This window comes from Parambassis ranga, chromosome 7 (genome assembly GCF_900634625.1).
Source record: "Parambassis ranga chromosome 7, fParRan2.1, whole genome shotgun sequence".
NCBI lineage: Eukaryota > Metazoa > Chordata > Actinopteri > Ambassidae > Parambassis > Parambassis ranga.
This window is the reverse complement of record NC_041028.1, coordinates 7,198,224-7,214,878: the sequence shown is the minus strand read 5'-3', so window position 1 is coordinate 7,214,878 and position 16,655 is coordinate 7,198,224. Positions and strand designations below refer to the sequence as shown.

Sequence of the window (16,655 nt, the reverse complement as noted above, 5' to 3'; positions counted from 1 at the left end):
CTTATTTATTCGTAGATTTTTAATTGATTTAATTACCAGACTGCCCTTTTGTTTTTTGTTTTTCATACGTGACGTCTAAACCCCAAAAAACCTTTATGATATTACTCAGTGCTGTGTTATACAAAGTGACCACTCGGGGCGCTGTCGAGCTGTGGATATTTTTTATTTTAAAGGAAGTCAAATGTTTTAAAGAAACTTGCCTTTATTTTATTCTATATATTTTCTCCTTTACTCTGAGTCTACATGTTTTTGATTTCTCAATAAAAATGTGCGTATTTACTTAATACTAAAATTAACCACACCTTGTTATTGCATCACTTTGGTACAACATGTCTGATGTTTAAATAATGTGGCTGCAAAAAGTCCACTGTTGATGTTTGCAGTCAATACACTCAGAGCCAAGGAAGAACTACACACAGGTGTATTCTGGCGAGGTGTGTGGATTGTGGTTTGGTTTTGGTGTGCTGATGACCCACTCTGGCTCTGTTTCTTGGCTGGCGGTGCAGTGGGTGGAGAGTGATGTGAAATTAATCCTTGGATCTGTAGGGCTGGTCTTTCCTCTCTCTATATATATAACCCCTGAGCCTCTTTCTACTCTTGCCTTGCTGCAGTGTCTCTCGGGGACTCTCCGCCTGCTCTCCCTCTGCGGCCTTCTTATTCGTGCTGACCAACTTCTGCACTCAACTACAACAACAACAACCAAGAACAATGGCCCAGCAACAGCAGATTAGGTATGGACCAGCTGTTATGACCTCATTCTATTACTTTTACATGGCTAATGCTTCTATAGAATAGAAGTCTATGGATGTCATACTGTATGTTTATCTGTCAACTAGTTATTTTTGGATGACATCCCTAGAGGCAGTCACTCTATATCCGCTTCTTTTTTAACGCTAATGGCTCACATAGGGCCCACAGACAAAGTTTAAGAAGTCCTATGCAAATTTCATAACCTCAACTTACAGCGCCTCACCCTAATTGTAAAAATTTGTAGAGAAATGACATAATGCCTGTTATGACTCGTACAGCCTTCCAGCCAAACTGATCAATGGAGGGATTGCAGGCATGGTAGGAGTCACCTGTGTGTTCCCAATTGACCTGGCCAAGACCCGTCTGCAGAACCAGCGCAGTGGGCAGCAACTCTACAAGAACATGTAAGAGCCAGACATGACAAAACAAGGGAACAGTGCTGCCTCCAGTCTCACCTTCTTGGATTGAAATGCACATAAATACATGTTGTAGGGATAGCTGCATGACCAACGCTAATCTGTCTTTCTGTTTTCTTGACAGGATGGATTGCCTAATAAAAACTGTCAAATCTGAAGGCTACTTTGGCATGTACAGAGGTGAGAATAGACTTCATACAGCTTTAATAAATGATTTCTGAGCTAGAATAAGATGTAGGAGCTAATGGAATTCAACTACAGTTACCAAGATGCTGTCACATCTCAGTGCAAGGATCAAATTGCATGTAAACTGGGCCATTGGGTCTCCACCAAGTGTTCTGTTGAGATCCAGCTTTATATACTGCTGCCATACAAAGCACGCTCTGCATCAGCTGAATGCATTTGTGTTTTATTGGAATTGAAACATGGTGTTTTTTTAAAAATATTTCAGGTGCTGCAGTAAATCTTACCCTGGTAACCCCAGAGAAGGCCATCAAACTAGCTGCTAATGACTTCTTTCGCCACCAACTAAGCAAAGATGGGTGAGCCTACTCAGTGAAAAAGCCTGATTTCTAGCAATATTATTATCCAAAATATATATATATTATTTTAATTTTTTTAACCAAGCCTAAATGTGTTCTCAGTGGCAGGTTAACAGTGGTGAAGGAGATGTTAGCGGGATGCTGTGCAGGAATGTGCCAGGTCATTGTTACCACACCTATGGAGATGCTTAAAATCCAGCTGCAGGATGCAGGCAGGCTAGGTAAGACCGGCAGGATAAAAAAAATTACTTTGCTGTCTCATCAATTATAAGAAACCTGTTTCTGTGTCTTCCAGCGGCCCAGCAGAGGGTGATGCCTAGTGTGGTAACTACTCTAAAGATGGCCGGGACCAGTGCCGTTCTAAGGCGTTCCTACAACACCACCCCTGCACCTCAAGTCATGCGAATGTCTGCCATACAGATCACCAGAGAGCTGCTGAGGACCAAAGGAGTGACAGGACTGTACAGGGGCCTTGGGGCCACATTAATGAGGTAAGTCGGTTGCTGTTAAGCCATACCAAATCTTTTGTCAGCAGTTTATTTTAACATATTTTGTTTCTCTTTTCAGGGACATCCCATTCTCTGTTGTGTACTTCCCTCTTTTTGCTCATCTGCATCAGCTTGGCCAGCATTCATCTGAAGACCCATCAGTGCCTTTCTATTGGTCCTTTACATCTGGCTGTTTGGCTGGATCCATTGCTGCTGTGGCTGTCAGTCCCTGTGATGGTGAGTGGATCTAGATCTTTATTCAGTAATAAGAAGAAATTAAAAATAAAATGAGATTTGTTTTTCTGGTGCAGTGGTGAAGACAAGACTACAGTCTCTCAAAAAAGGAGCCAATGAGGAGACCTACAATGGAGTGGTGGACTGTATTGGGTAATGTCATTTTTATTATTCCTCAAACATCGTGCCTTTCTTTCTCCAGTTAGAGTTAGGTTAGCACAAATAGCTTAAATAATAGTAGATGCTAACTCTGTGCTCTCTTATCCATTCCAGAAAGATCCTGCGAAAAGAGGGTCCTGGAGCTTTCCTCAAAGGTGCCAGCTGCAGGGCCCTGGTGATTGCCCCTCTCTTTGGCATTGCCCAGGTCGTGTACTTTGTAGGAGTCGGCGAGTTCCTGCTGGGGTACACCCCCTACAACATCTGCTCTGCATAAACAAGCTGTTTTCAAGTAATTCTGCCGGCTCATTAAATTGCGGCAGTTATGCCCAGAGCATAGCGATGGACTCAGCTCTCTGTCACTGTGTAACCTTCTTTATTTTAGGAGGTTTAGGGTAATATGCTAAAGGGACCAGACAGATGCCATTTTATTAAAACAAAAGGTTCTAAAACCTGCCTTTAGCATGACTATCTGTTGTTTAACAGACTGAAGCAGTAAGCTGTCTTTGGGCTATGCTCGAGTTTATTCTGAGAAAAGTAGCTTTCCTCACTGACAGACCTGATAGTCCAATGTTGATCACATTTCACTCAGAACAGACTTGACTCATCTCCTGTGGCACCAGGCCTTCCCATCTTTTTTCTAAGATTTAGCTCCTATCCTATATCACTTCCCCCCTGCTGTAACTCTAACCAGCTTATGCCTCCAACTGCCCCATCTGGGCAACCAGTCCAACCACGCAATCATGTTTGGACTGGTTGTTAAGGGTGCCACAAAAGACTCACAAGAAACTTTGTGAAACTTTACTTGAATAACTTTTATCCTGTTTTAAAGGGTAACTCTTTAGGGCATAATGTTGATCTTGATTTATGTATATATGTTTGTTTTTAAAGTATTTCAAATTTGGCAAATATTTCCTGTAAAATTGTGCAAAAAGAACATCAACAATCAGACAGAGATTCTGTTGTCTTTGTGTTACAGAGTAATTTCTCTATGGTTGATTTGTTCCCCTATTCTCTTTATTTACACTGCTTCAGAAGTTTAATTTCCAGAAAAAAGTTTGGTGAACATTTCCGTGCACTGAATCTCTTCTCTGGGATTAATACAGTATCTAAAAAAAACAAACAAAAAAAAACTCTGCAGCTAAATTGCTCAATAAGGCCTTTGGAGAACTCCCATTTTGGAAATGCTGTGTAAGTGTAGGAAAGACAGACTGATGACAGACTTGATTAATGGATTCATTAAAGTTTTGGGACCAAGTCCTCTGAAGAAAAAACAAAACAAAAAGTGTGACATGACCTACACTTAGCCATGTACTCCTAACTAATGTGGTCAGAGATACAGGTGCACACAAGTGTATCATATTAAGCATTTAGAAGCAGAGCTGAATGCAACGCTGGGGTGCACTGTTTGTCCCTTCTGGGAGAATTAACGGGTCAAAATTATTTTCATCACTCTTACCAGTGTAAATATGTATCCTGTTTGATTTCACTTTTCTCTCTGTGCTCCACCTGTGAGCTGTTTAAAATGTCACAAGTGTTTCAGCCAGTTGAGAAAACAACTTATTTTTTAAGGCAATTGAGGATGTATGTAAATACAAATGTCTAAATGCTGAATAAATCTTTGTAAATGCAGTCTATATTTGTGGTTGTTATGGAGTGTTGACTGTAGATGTGGTGTAATAACGTTGTTCTGATGCAAGCCTGAAAGATGTTACCCTACTCCCCTGCACATGCAGCACAGGCATGGTTAGGTTTTTGGCAGTAGAAGTGCTCATGCTGCAGTGTTGGAGTAACTCTAAACAGGGGAGCCTCTGCTGCGTTGCACACATAACTATCCCCCTCAGCTAAATATTCAGCTGTCCTTAAAGCTCAAGTGCAGAAAGGTGAGCCTCTGACATGGAGCTCATGCAACTAAAGCTGGGGAACCTACTTAATCACAGGGGATATCACTGGATCACTGATTACTTCTAAATTGATACTTATATTTAGGTTCTGAGCCAAGCTCTACTGAAAAGGACTACGTGCATGGACTTACACTGGTAGATCTTCAGGGCCTGAATCCAACCCAGCAAGAAAATGCCATCATGAAAGGGACAGTTTACTCCAGATGCGTCTTTCCTGCGGTCTTTATTCATGCATATTGTTTTAATACAGTGTTTCCCAGACCAACCTGGCAACCGCAACACTGCACAGAAGTCACCTGCTCATGACAACTGGCTAATGCTTATGTGACTGGATGTAAACATGAATGACATCCTCCTCAGTTAAACACTAATGACTTTAAAAGCCAGAAAATAATATTTACAGTACAGTATTATGTCACTTAATTAATTCCAAACTTTTTATATTTAGAGCTGAATATTAGCAGTCCATTCTGGTGATGAATGAAGACAGAGGCAGCTCTCTGTAAAACTTTAAAAGCTTTATTAAACTTCAAACACCTATATTCCTGAGAAGCATGGAATGGTATTAAAATAAATAAACACACAATCATCTATGAAAGGCTCACAATGTGTGCACAATGTTTTTAATTTCCAGATTTGCTTTAACAAAAATAACACAGTGACAGTTTTGTACTGTTGAAACCACACTCTCGTCTCATTTGAGTTAACTCATCTCCTCAGTTATACACATTCAAAAAGAAAAAGAAAAATATTTAACGATACTTTTGTTTGATCCAAGTCAACATTAAGATGATTGTTTTTTGAGTCCTCAGAATACATTTTGTACCAAAAGGCTTTTAGAAGAGAGAAAAGCTGCTCTGCTTGGACCACATCAGCTTTAAAAAAAAACACACAAAAACAAAAATAATGGCAAGTCGAGCCATTCTGTGCTACTCACTGACTGTGTGCGACACTTAATTACAGTCCAACGCTACAAACATATGTACACGATTTGCTACCTTCATCTGCTACTTTCAGACTGCCTGCAGCTCGTTATCAGAGCTCGTTATCAAAGAAAGGCACATAAGGAAGCTGTTTCAGCTGTGTGGAGAGCAAACACTGTCCTGACTACAACACTGTACAACTACTGCAAACATCTGTCTACACACAGCATGTTAAATAGTAACTACCCCATCAACCACAAATAATGTACAACTACAATGAAAAACAACACATATTTACATACTCTCATACATGTCTGGACACTAGGAATAAATCCTACAGAAGTTAACCTTGATTTCTACTGAGGGACTGCTCTTTAGTTTTATGTTGTGGGATGTACTTTGAAGGCACAGAGGGGGGACACTGAAGTGGGAAGAGATCCTTCCTTGATGGCCTTGATGAATGAAACACACACACACAGAGCCCTCTAGCCTATTATTAGCTGACTGTATATGTTTAGCTTGTAAACATGGCTGCGTGATCTAGGATTTTTTTGACATACAGTATAAGTACAGTCAACAGAGACTGAGGGGAAGCCTCTTACATAAGAGAGCATATCAGAGTATACAATAGGTCCTGCTGTCTGTACAATACATATAAAGCAGTCAGTTGCCAATTAGCTTAGTGTAAAGACTAGACATAGAAAGTTTTGTTTCTTCTACAACACTGCAGTATTCATGCTAAGCTAGCAGTTCATGAAGTGTGTATACTGTAAGTGCAGGATCTGCATGATGGGTACACTCACTCCTTCTGCTGACACCCCACTCCACCAATCAGAAGCCTCATTGGGAATCCATAAAACCTATAGCACAAGATTGCTGCATTTGTAGATTTGTGCACTTCTTTCTATGTGTGTGTGAGTGTTTTCATTTTTGTGTCTACAGATAAGCAAACTCAGCTGCTTTCACCTCACATTGCTCTCTCAGGCTTAAGTTTCCCACAGCAGAGGGGTCAGTGTCAGGGCTGTGTGAAAAAGCATTGACACCAGTGTGACAGTATGTGGGTAAAGAATTTGTAGTAAGTGGCCAAATGGTCGTGAGGGTAGGAAAAAAACATTATTTGACAGATTGTCAGGTCAATAATAGAAACTGTACTGTTCCCACTCAACAAGGAAAAGTCTTATCAGAAAGTCTCAAAAGGTCAGTTAGTGGCTGCAAATAAATAAGGAGTAATTCTAGGTATGAAAACAGAAGATCAGGCCAGCAATGAGAGCTTAAGCACCAGAGTGGGAAAGGAATTTTTTGAACATGTTCTATTTCTTGGGTCCCTGGGTGGATGATGGGGACAGGGGTCTAACATTTGATCTGAAGTGCTGTACAGTCTTTCTGGGCTCGATGCACAGATCCACCTTAGATGACCTCCCTGCTGTTACGGATGGCACAGCAAAGCACCATACTGAAAATCATCCCAATAATCTGTTGAGAGGAAAACAAATCAAATCAATCCTCTTCCAATCTGTGCCTATTCTCCAGACTTTTTTCTCCTAACTCACCATGACTCCAGCGATGCCGATGCCCACGTACCCGATGATGTAGAGTTTACTGTTGAAGAAGTCTTTGATGCCCGTCTCACAGTCCTGCAGAGTGCAGACAGGAGGAGTCAAGCAGTGCTTAGTTAAAGTGGATCATGGTGTTCTGTAGGGCACCATTCTGTAGACAACAAAGCAGCAGAATTTAATTTCCGCCCTGAGTCTGGAGCTAGTGGCAGATCTTACCTTGGTCTCTGGTTCAGATTCAGGGCATGGGCTCGCCATGGTTCCACAACAGTTCAGCTGAAAAACATCAGAAGATGGATGTGGTGTGTTAGAAGCTACCTTCTCATTAATACAGTCATTTGAATGTAAGTGTATTTTTTTCCACGTACTACTTTCTGGTAAGAGATGATCAATGTGCCATTATTGTTTTCATCATAGGTTTTTGTGTAGAAGTTCTGGACATCCTCGATTATCTGTGTGAGAGAAGGTAAGGTATCACACATTGCAGTGTACACAAACATCAACTTCTCAAACTGTGAAGTGACAAACTGACCTTGTCTTTGTTTAAGAATCCAAACACACCGGCTGCCACCTCAGAGCCAAAGATGATCAGCAGGCAGGCAAAGAACTGTAAAAACAAACAAACAACAGTAAAACACACAAATAGTTTAGAGGACAAACACTGTTTATTTTTACTCATGATGTGTGCACATTTTTGTACTCACTGAACCCAGCAGGCACTGAGATTCTCTAACAGCTCCACAGCAGCCAAAGAAACCAACCAGCATCACCAGACTACCAGCCCCAATCAGGATGTACACACCTGTGAAAATAACAAAAAATAAAATACCACTTACTTTAGTAAACATGAAATAGTATTTTTTTTAAATCTGCATTCACTGTGTTTCTGACAGTTTGATTGCCCTTGACATGCTCAGCTTTTTCTTCGGCACATATTAAACTGACTTTCCAACAGGGGGCAGCATAGAGCTATGAATTTGAAGTTGAACCAGTCACTATTCAGGGTGTGAAGAAAAGTCCACACAGTGACATTAACATCTGACTGAACTATTTACTATTTATATGGTGCTTTGTTAGACAGCCGACCACTTATGGTGCCTTTTAATAGTGCCTTCATGAGACTGGTTCAGAAAAGCTCTCAGTGAAACGCTTGCAACCCTCTGAAATTCCCTCACCTCCCATTTGGCCTCTCATTAGGAAACATGCATCATGGGTAGGTCTACAGGGAGGAATTGAACAGACTGGTTCCACTAGTGTGACAGGTGCGGTCTCTAGCAAGGCAACAGCTCCACAGAGAATGCTTAAAAAAGCCTCCATGTAGCCTAATACGGGCTCAGGTGGGAGCTAGTAGGACTGCTCAAAGGATCCCACTATGAGAGCGTAAGATTTGTCAGGATACAGTAATCACACAGGGAGTGGTGTTTTCCTTTGTTGTCAGATACTTTATATTGTTTTGTCATATTCATATTAAAAAAAGACGGCGCCTGTGTGCGTTTGACGCCATGGGAACGAGGCATGGCAACTGTTGAGCACTCTCACTGTCAAAGCCATGTGTAGCTCAGAGAACCTGACAGAAGCCACCCACCTCAATCTGAGTGTAGTTCACAGGCACACTCCGCAGAAGAAAGACAGATAAAAATACCTTCAGAGTATTACAGGAGTTAGGGAGGAATCATTTGTCACAGCACAGCTGGTCTACTATTACACAACATTATCACTGAAGAAAATCAGAATAAAAAATTCATCTGATATTATGCATCTATGTCAGTCTATTTCAGTGATTGTTCTCTTTCATGTGCCCTTGTAACCCTCCTATTCATCCTTTCTCTCTTTCCTTCCACCTAGGCAGGGTTTGACAGGTGGGTGCATCCCTGTAGTTTTCACACACTTTCTGTGCAGCATCCACTTCCTGTTATTCACTCTCATCCACTGCATGAAAGTTTAATATCCAAAAAGCTCTGTGTAATATTACACAGGGAGATTAAGGATCAGATGAGGTGTGCTATGACACTCACCGATGAAGAAGGTGTCCGGAGCTTTATCACCGCTGAGCAGAGAAACCGTTTCAGGGTCAAAGCGCAGCCACAGTCCCACTGCCAGGACAAAGGAGCCCATCAACTGAAAGAAGGCAGAAAGAAGCACTGTAAGTTATACATGCTTATCAAAGAACAATGCATAAAAAAGACTTTTGTCCTGTGTTTAATTGTAAGAATTTCTCCTCCTCCATGCTGATTTCCTTCCCTCTGGGTTAAAGATGTACACTTACTTGGCACACTTGTTGTGGTTGTGGAAACACAAGTGGCCATTAAGTTCGCAGTGAAACGTGTTTCTCATATAATTTCTATTCTGGCTTTGGATGTGACATCACTCAGAAATCATCACAAATACAGAGCTTTTTCCCTCTATAGAAAACACAACGTGGAAGCTCCTCAGTCTTCAGAAAGCCTCATTCTTTTCCAGACAGGCCTTTGCACTTTGCCTGCAGCAGAGGTATAATTTCACAGAGTTAGATAGCCTAAACAGTTATATTTTGTGTGGATACCTGTCCAAGCATTCTAGACCAAACAGATCCCCTTAAATGTATGTCTTATGTAACTCTAAAACACTCCTCTGGCTTCCCGGCAAGGAGAAAATGACCCGCTTGGCTGTGGGCAGCAATGTGGCACCTTGAACTTAAACAGACTCTCCTGTTTGTTGGGAACTGTGGTTACATGTTGCTCATATTTTCCTTCATCTAAACCATCATCAGTATACATGAAAAAAATCCTTCTCAAGGCCTTTCCTTTTACAGCTACTGCAAAAACATTTATTCTCTAAGAGGACAGAAGACACTGAAGTAAATGTGTTTTCTGTTTCCTGAGATTTGAGATGGTTTCAAGGGCAGACGCTGCGGTGGGTGCTCCACTGACAGATCAATACTGAGAGGTTTTAATGATCACTCAGCCCCCCCCCCCCCCGAGGATAATCCAGTCTGAAAATCTTCAAAAACAACACTGTGTGTGTGTGTGTGTGCGCAAAGTAATAAAATGATTCGCCTAAATGGAGAGAATTTAGGAGGGCTTGTCACATGGTCTCTCTGTGTCCCAGATCTAGAATTTAGGTAGGCCGCAGTTTGTGTTTGTGTCCTGCAGCTCTGTTAAAGTGTATTTATTTGAAGAAACAGACCCTGCTGCCAAATTCAAGCAAAAGAAAATGAGAAGCTGTTCCATTTAAACATTGCTCTGGTTTACCAAATGTGTTCCGCCTTTATTCTTTGTCTTCTGCAGCTCATCCTCACTCCTCTTCTCCTCCTCCCTCCACTCCGAATCCACAGGTTATATTTTACGCGGTTGGTCTGAAGTACAGCCAGTAGTTCAGTTGTAAAGCATCGGAATGGGACAGGTGCCGGGAATCCGGCTTCCTCCCAAACGGAGGATTTAGTGTCATGCTTGTTGATGTATGGGACAGCTGGGCTCTTGGGGTTTTAGGATTAGCAGGTCCAAAGTGATAAAGCACAGCAAGGCAAAAAACGCTGTGGATCTGTAGACTTACTCAACCGGGCTGAAACTATTTAACAGTGGTATTCGTCGGAACACCTGTTGGTGTGATGGTGTGGGTGAAAGAGTGATGTGAGGACTGGTGCCCACTTGAAGTTTGTAGATATATGCACAGTGGCTATCAAAAGCTTGTGTTCTATGGAGGAGCAGGTGGTTGGTTCACAGTAGTTTGCGCTCTGCCAAACCTCATTACTATTATGGCTACTTTTAAAAGCCTTTTCAAAACACAGCGGCTGACATGCGAAAAGCCCTCCCAAACACTCAGGAGCCTGACTATCCCAAAGGTCCCATTAACACCCTCTCTGCCTTCCTACCCCACTGCTTTTTACCTCCCTCCCTTCTCTTTACCCACCCCAACTTATCCCCCATGTACCCCACCCTTCCTCGACCCCACCTCATCTCGGCCTCGTCCCTCCCAATCCTTCCACCCAAAGCACAAAGGCTCTCTGTCTCCCTGTGACTATACGTTTTAATGCACAATAGCAGGGAGACAAATGGACACAATAAAAAAGAAGATGAAATAGGGAGGGGAGCGAGCGAGTAAGTCATTAGAGGACCCATCATCTGCCTGCAGACGCAGACCACAGGGGTATCTTGTTCAGACAAAGATAAAACTCCAAAGCGGGAGTAAGAATAACAGACTGTGTCCTCCTTCTGTTTTAATACACTCTGAAAATAGCTGTATGTCTGGATATTCTGAGGCGGAGATGGAAATCTCTGCGTTGAAGCTTTATTGAGGTTCTTTTACAGTTTCAGGCCTACTTTTTTAACAGAGTAGTTAAATAGTGTTTTTGTGAGGGGAATTTCCATGAGAACGGGGGCTGAGCTGACACAGGGCTGTGGTCTTTGGTCAGAGACAGTCTGTGGCATTATCCATTTTCTAGCTTAGAAATAAAAATCACCACACAGAAAGCTTTTAAGTAAATTAAAACAAAAAACAGTACATAAAGGAGAACAGTTAAGTGATTTAAGCTCAAATAATAAACTCAAAAATAGTCTTCTATGCTTGGAAAAAAGATGCAAGGCCTCATTTAAAGCGATGGGCAGAAAAAAAAGTGTAAATAAGAGGGAGATAATTATGGGTGGAGTAAGTCCTATTGTACTCAGCGACAGGCAGGGGTGGTGGAGGAGTGCACGGGCACACATGGAACTCCACAATAAAGTGCTTTGCGTACCCTGAATTCTAAATTTAAGATGTGATGTATCTGACGACAAAAACACGAGGAGCCAAAGAACCAGAGTTACTATCACTCCTGTGTTTTTAATGCATCGAACATTATTTCATGGCTCCGGCAGTGTGTTAAATTCCCATGAAAATTAACTATTAAACCAGAGGAAGAACACTGGGGGAGGTATCCATGGGAAAGTTAAGGAGTGAAGCAATGTTTACCTCGCAGGCTTAATTTCTGACTAAACGGGCCAATGAATCACAAACACAGGCCAGACAAGCCAGCGTGGTATCGATGTTGTGTTATCACAGCAGGAACATATTAAAGAGGGCTCTCATTACACCGTGGTGCTGTGACCCAGATGTTTATAAACACAGCGCCATTTTCTATCTGTCTGTAACGATATTTGCGTGTTTATGCGCATGTGTTTTAACTACATGTCCTTCAGGTAATAAACTATTATGTTTTTAAAGTTTGTTTGTCTGTTGACAATATTACAAAAAAAAGCACCATCTGCCTGTCTCTGCTCTACTGTCCATAGGGGCTCACAGGGGAGATTTGAAAGAAATGAGCCCTTCCTCCACCCGCTTTCATCACTCACACACTTGCTGTGATTACAAGCAGTGTGTGTGTGTGTTCACTGTTGAACTAATAGAGTGTTAGGAATGTGCAGGACTCCATGCAGTAAGAATCGGGAAATTTACTGCACAATATGCGACACACAAAGGCAGCATACATCCACAAAATACTCCAATATCCGCATACTGTTTTCTGTCTTTATCTGGGTCAAATTCATGCCAACTGTCCCTCTCTCTCGAGCCGTGTGAGCGCGCACACTAATATCCCTCTCAATCTCCCAATGACCCTTTTCTCTTCCATCACATCCACTGTCTTTCTTCACCCATTGATCTCCCTCTCGCCTATGAGGCAGTCCATCATCTCTCTTTCATCTTCACCTGTCCGTCTCTGCGTGTGTCCACACTCAGATAATCAAATAAGAGGAGAACCCGGTGAAGGGACCTATGGGTATGCTGCATTCAGGGACAGGGCAGCAGGCCTTACTGCTTGGCCAGGCAGGAGCAGCAGACTGAAATTATGCTATTGTCCTGCTGTCACAATGGATCCATTCACAGTGCACTCAGAGCCTGATCCACTCCACAGATGCTTGTTGGAAAAAATCTCTTTCTCACACACACTCTCACACACACACACACAAAGGAACTTCTCCTAGAGTGAGGAGTGTGAACAGTGGTGCACCCTAACACGCACAAGAGCACACAAACGTTTTCCACCAACGTCTTCTAGACATCGTAAATACATGTGGTCCTCAAATACTATGAATGGACAAGACTGTCAGGATTTATTGAGAGACGTGTGTGTGAAGCATGTGCACAACACACACACAAAGACACACCTTTCACATCCACCTGACTGTAAAGTGACTCTAGTCTCCACCTGAGTGCCAGAAAAGTGGTGCTTTTAAGCAGAGGAGGACTTTTTGAGTTGTTATAATGTGAGTTTATCAATAAGTTTGCTAATGAAGCAAAGTGGCACAAAGAGCCAAGTGCTGAGTTTGTTTTCCATGCTGTGTTTCCCTCTCTCTCCCTGTCTTTTCATTCAGTGTTCCTTTCAAAAACACGCTTCCCCGGGAAAAGGGGGCGGGTTTTTCCTCTGTGGAAAATCTGATTTGAACCCGGTGAGCCAAAACTAAAAAAAACCTCTGGCTGTCACCCTTTCCGCGCCACGCAGGGTAAACCCACGCCGGAAAGCATTAAAGCACAGAAGAGTGGGACACGGAAACACAAAAAAAGGCAAAAAAAAAGGGTACATTAACCTTTGCATCGCTGCTAACATACCACGTGGTTGTGAAGGTCGGTGGGTTTTCCGCTGCACTTGCTCCGTGTTTATTTACGCACAACTTGCATCTGAACATCACGCAGAGTAACAACACCAATCGCGAACTTACCCAGAATATGAAGTTGAACACGAACAGAAGGTACTTGACACATTTCATTCCTCCTTCCACCTTCCCCATGTTGACTTTGTTTTATCCCGAAAACTGCACTGGATCCGCACAATGTGACAATAACGGTCCGCCCGGCTGCAACACTTATGCATCAAGAAGCGCTGTCAGGGCAGCCTCTCTCTCTCTCTCTCTCTCTCTCTCTCTCTCTCTCTCTCTCTTTCTCTCTCTCTCTCTCTCTCTCTCTTACACACACACACACACACACAACAGTACAGGATCCGCTTAGACTGTTTCCAGACCGCCCCTTTCAATAATACGGGGAGGGGGGGGATGCATCTCTGCTACATAAGATTATCTAAGCACGTTGAAAATATTGTTTCCTTTAAGGTTAGGGGTGCGTTTCTCTTTTTTTTTTTTTTTTTTTTTTGCTGTTGTGTTCTAGTTTGTTCTTTTCTCTCTGATTGGACCAAGTTTCATTTGTGGTTGCTGGAAACTTCTCTCAAATAATCAGTGTTTAGAAATTAAAAAACCTTCCCTTAACAGAGGCGGTGGAAGTTTCACTGCAACTCACGTGTCCAGTAAGAACAAAGGGTCGTTAACCTGTTCCACCACCACCCCTGCAGTCTCAAACTTATTAGCTGGTCATTAGACACACCTGAGCTTCAGTCACCACGTTGTAAGAAGGACCCTTCCATAGTGCAAAGCACTGTCCAGTTTCTGACATTGTTGTCCTTTAATTGCATAATAAAAAGTCAGTACTAGTGCTTTGCACAGCATTAGTATTAGGAAGAAACCATTTTTAACAACAGTTCAGGTGTAAAACAACCTCTTTTGTTTGTAAGCTCTTCATTAGATACCAGGATTTACTCAATTTCCCTTTACAATACAATGATGATGGTGTTGAGGCATTTCCTGTAGCTGCAATAATTGTACAACCTTGGTCAAACATTCCCTGAACACCAAAAACAGATACTTTGCAGCAACACAGGTTTCCATAAACACAGAAAAGAATAAATGGGATCAGATATTAGTTGTTAATTCTTATCCTCAAAGGATAAAATTGGGGTATAGCTGGGATTGTCTTTCTTTAGTTCCCTGGAGCACTTAGTGAAGACCTAGGGGGATGGTTTTGTTTCAAGATGTTTTAAATCAGTTCAAATGATCACATTGCATTCATGTACTATGAATGTGGTCTGATTTATTTATGTATTTAACAGGCCTAGGTTTACTTTTTAATTTTTAAATACTACCATTTCCTTGGTGGTTATTCTGCTCTTCTTTGCTGGGTAAACTTTGTGTATATAGCTACAGCTGACAGCTGAGTAATACCTGACACACTTATTCTTCAATGCATTTTCCATCCTAGTGCAAAGTATCACAAGCTAAGCACAAACTGTAAATGAAATGGAAAGACTAGCCCCTCTGTTATATTTCTGTCATCTACTGTATGTCTGTGAGCAAGCTCAATGTAAATATTTTCCAGACAAGTATGGAGAGCAGAGGGAGCATCCAAAGAGCAGTCCATTTTATCACTGGCAATTAGGCACTGGTTAGAAAATGTCCTTATACAGGAATGAAGTGGTCTGCCAAGCTGAGCAATGGAGGGAAGACGGAGTCAGAAAGGAATGACAGGATGGAGAGAGAGAGAGAGAGAGAGAGAGAAAGGGAGGGACAAGAATAAGAACACTGAGATGATCTATTAATGTTACTGATTACCAACAAAAAAACCCTGTTTACACGTGTATCTGTGTTAAAACAGATTCATAAAAAAAAAAAACTTGCAGCACATTGTACGTAATGGTAGATGGGGAATACACTGTTTAGTTTGGATGCTGCCCAGAGCAGCGGCATAAGAGGAAAGGCTGATAAGACCACTGTGTGTTGGTTGTTGTTGGCTATTGATGGCTCAGTTGCTATGTGGTTCCAAACATGAACAAGAAAGGCCATAACCTCCATAAAAATAGATAACAGATACCCTACAAGACCATTTATAGCACAGCGTATTTTAATGGATGTGGCCTCTAGTGTTTAAGATGACAGATTTGTTGACATTCAGGCACATATGAACAGACCCACTTAGACACATGTTGTCATCACCCTCTGTTGTGAGAATTTAAATTGAGGCCATGCTTCGTGTTTCTGGAATGGGTGGGATGTGTAATAGCTAGTTATTATTTGCCTGTTGTTCCACCCATGTCTGGGTGAGGACCTGGACGTTTTTCCTCCAGCTCTGACATCACTATTGATTCATGTCAGCTGCAGCCATTTTCCTTCATCTTGAAACATCATAATTTTATAATGTGTAAAATCATGTTAGCCAAGCTGTGATTGCAAAACAAAAAACTCAACATTGCAGCAACAGTGCTGCCAGTTTAAAAGTGAAGGACGCTGTATATCTGTGACCACATAGCACCACCTGCTGGTGATAGTAGTTGATGTTTTGTATAGAAGGTCACATGACTGCTCTTAATTTGTGTAGTTAGGGATGCTGAGTACTAATGCAGATTTTTACAAATGACTACTTAGAGCATAAGTAGAGGGATCTCACACTCATGATTGCAAATATAACTTTAAATAGGAAACACATAAGAGGTGGGTATGTCTATAAGAGAGAATAATGTATATTTCTGTGTGGTCTTCCTCACTTTACATGCAGCTCATGGCCATGTGTAACTAAAGAAACTCAAGATAAAACAGGTTCACAAACCACCGCAGCTCCTGCCACAGCCCTTCATGCTGCTCGCCAAAGCGAGGGGTTATCTGAGGTCAATGTCTGAAAAACCATTGATCAAACAGCCGCTCTGTGAGGAGGTTTCCTGGCAACGCACCAGGAGCACTGTGTATAATCTGTGAAGCAGCGGCATTAGTGAAGGTGAGAGCACAGCCCAGCACCTGAGGGAGGTGATGAAGTGAGGATGTGTGCAGAATTCAACTTTCAGTGTAAGAAAAGAAAGAGTGAGTGTGGTGTACCAGCTCTCTGATGTTTATGTGGCACCAGCTTGTAGTCCATGTGACCAC

General features: G+C 42.0%; 2 protein-coding genes across 2 annotated transcripts; one reads left to right on the top strand and one right to left on the bottom strand.

Moving 5' to 3' along the window:
• The first annotated feature begins 595 nt into the window (after window positions 1-595).
• Window positions 596-3,802, top strand: LOC114438855 (mitochondrial glutamate carrier 1-like). Its single transcript, XM_028410460.1, has 9 exons — window positions 596-731; window positions 1,029-1,154; window positions 1,291-1,346; window positions 1,618-1,708; window positions 1,811-1,929; window positions 2,004-2,199; window positions 2,276-2,433; window positions 2,508-2,583; window positions 2,704-3,802. Exons 1-9 carry the CDS (start codon window positions 709-711, stop codon window positions 2,861-2,863), a joined length of 1,005 nt encoding a protein of 334 aa, XP_028266261.1. The 5' UTR covers window positions 596-708; the 3' UTR covers window positions 2,864-3,802.
• Window positions 3,803-5,310: 1,508 nt separating this feature from the next.
• On the bottom strand, window positions 5,311-13,795 carry LOC114438856 (tetraspanin-2-like). The gene is made up of 8 exons (XM_028410461.1): window positions 13,638-13,795; window positions 8,982-9,084; window positions 7,671-7,768; window positions 7,499-7,573; window positions 7,335-7,418; window positions 7,186-7,242; window positions 6,964-7,047; window positions 5,311-6,886 (listed from the first exon to the last, which is right to left on the bottom strand). Exons 1-8 carry the CDS (start codon window positions 13,704-13,706, stop codon window positions 6,821-6,823), a joined length of 636 nt encoding a protein of 211 aa, XP_028266262.1. The 5' UTR covers window positions 13,707-13,795; the 3' UTR covers window positions 5,311-6,820.
• Between the last annotated feature and the right edge of the window lie 2,860 nt (window positions 13,796-16,655).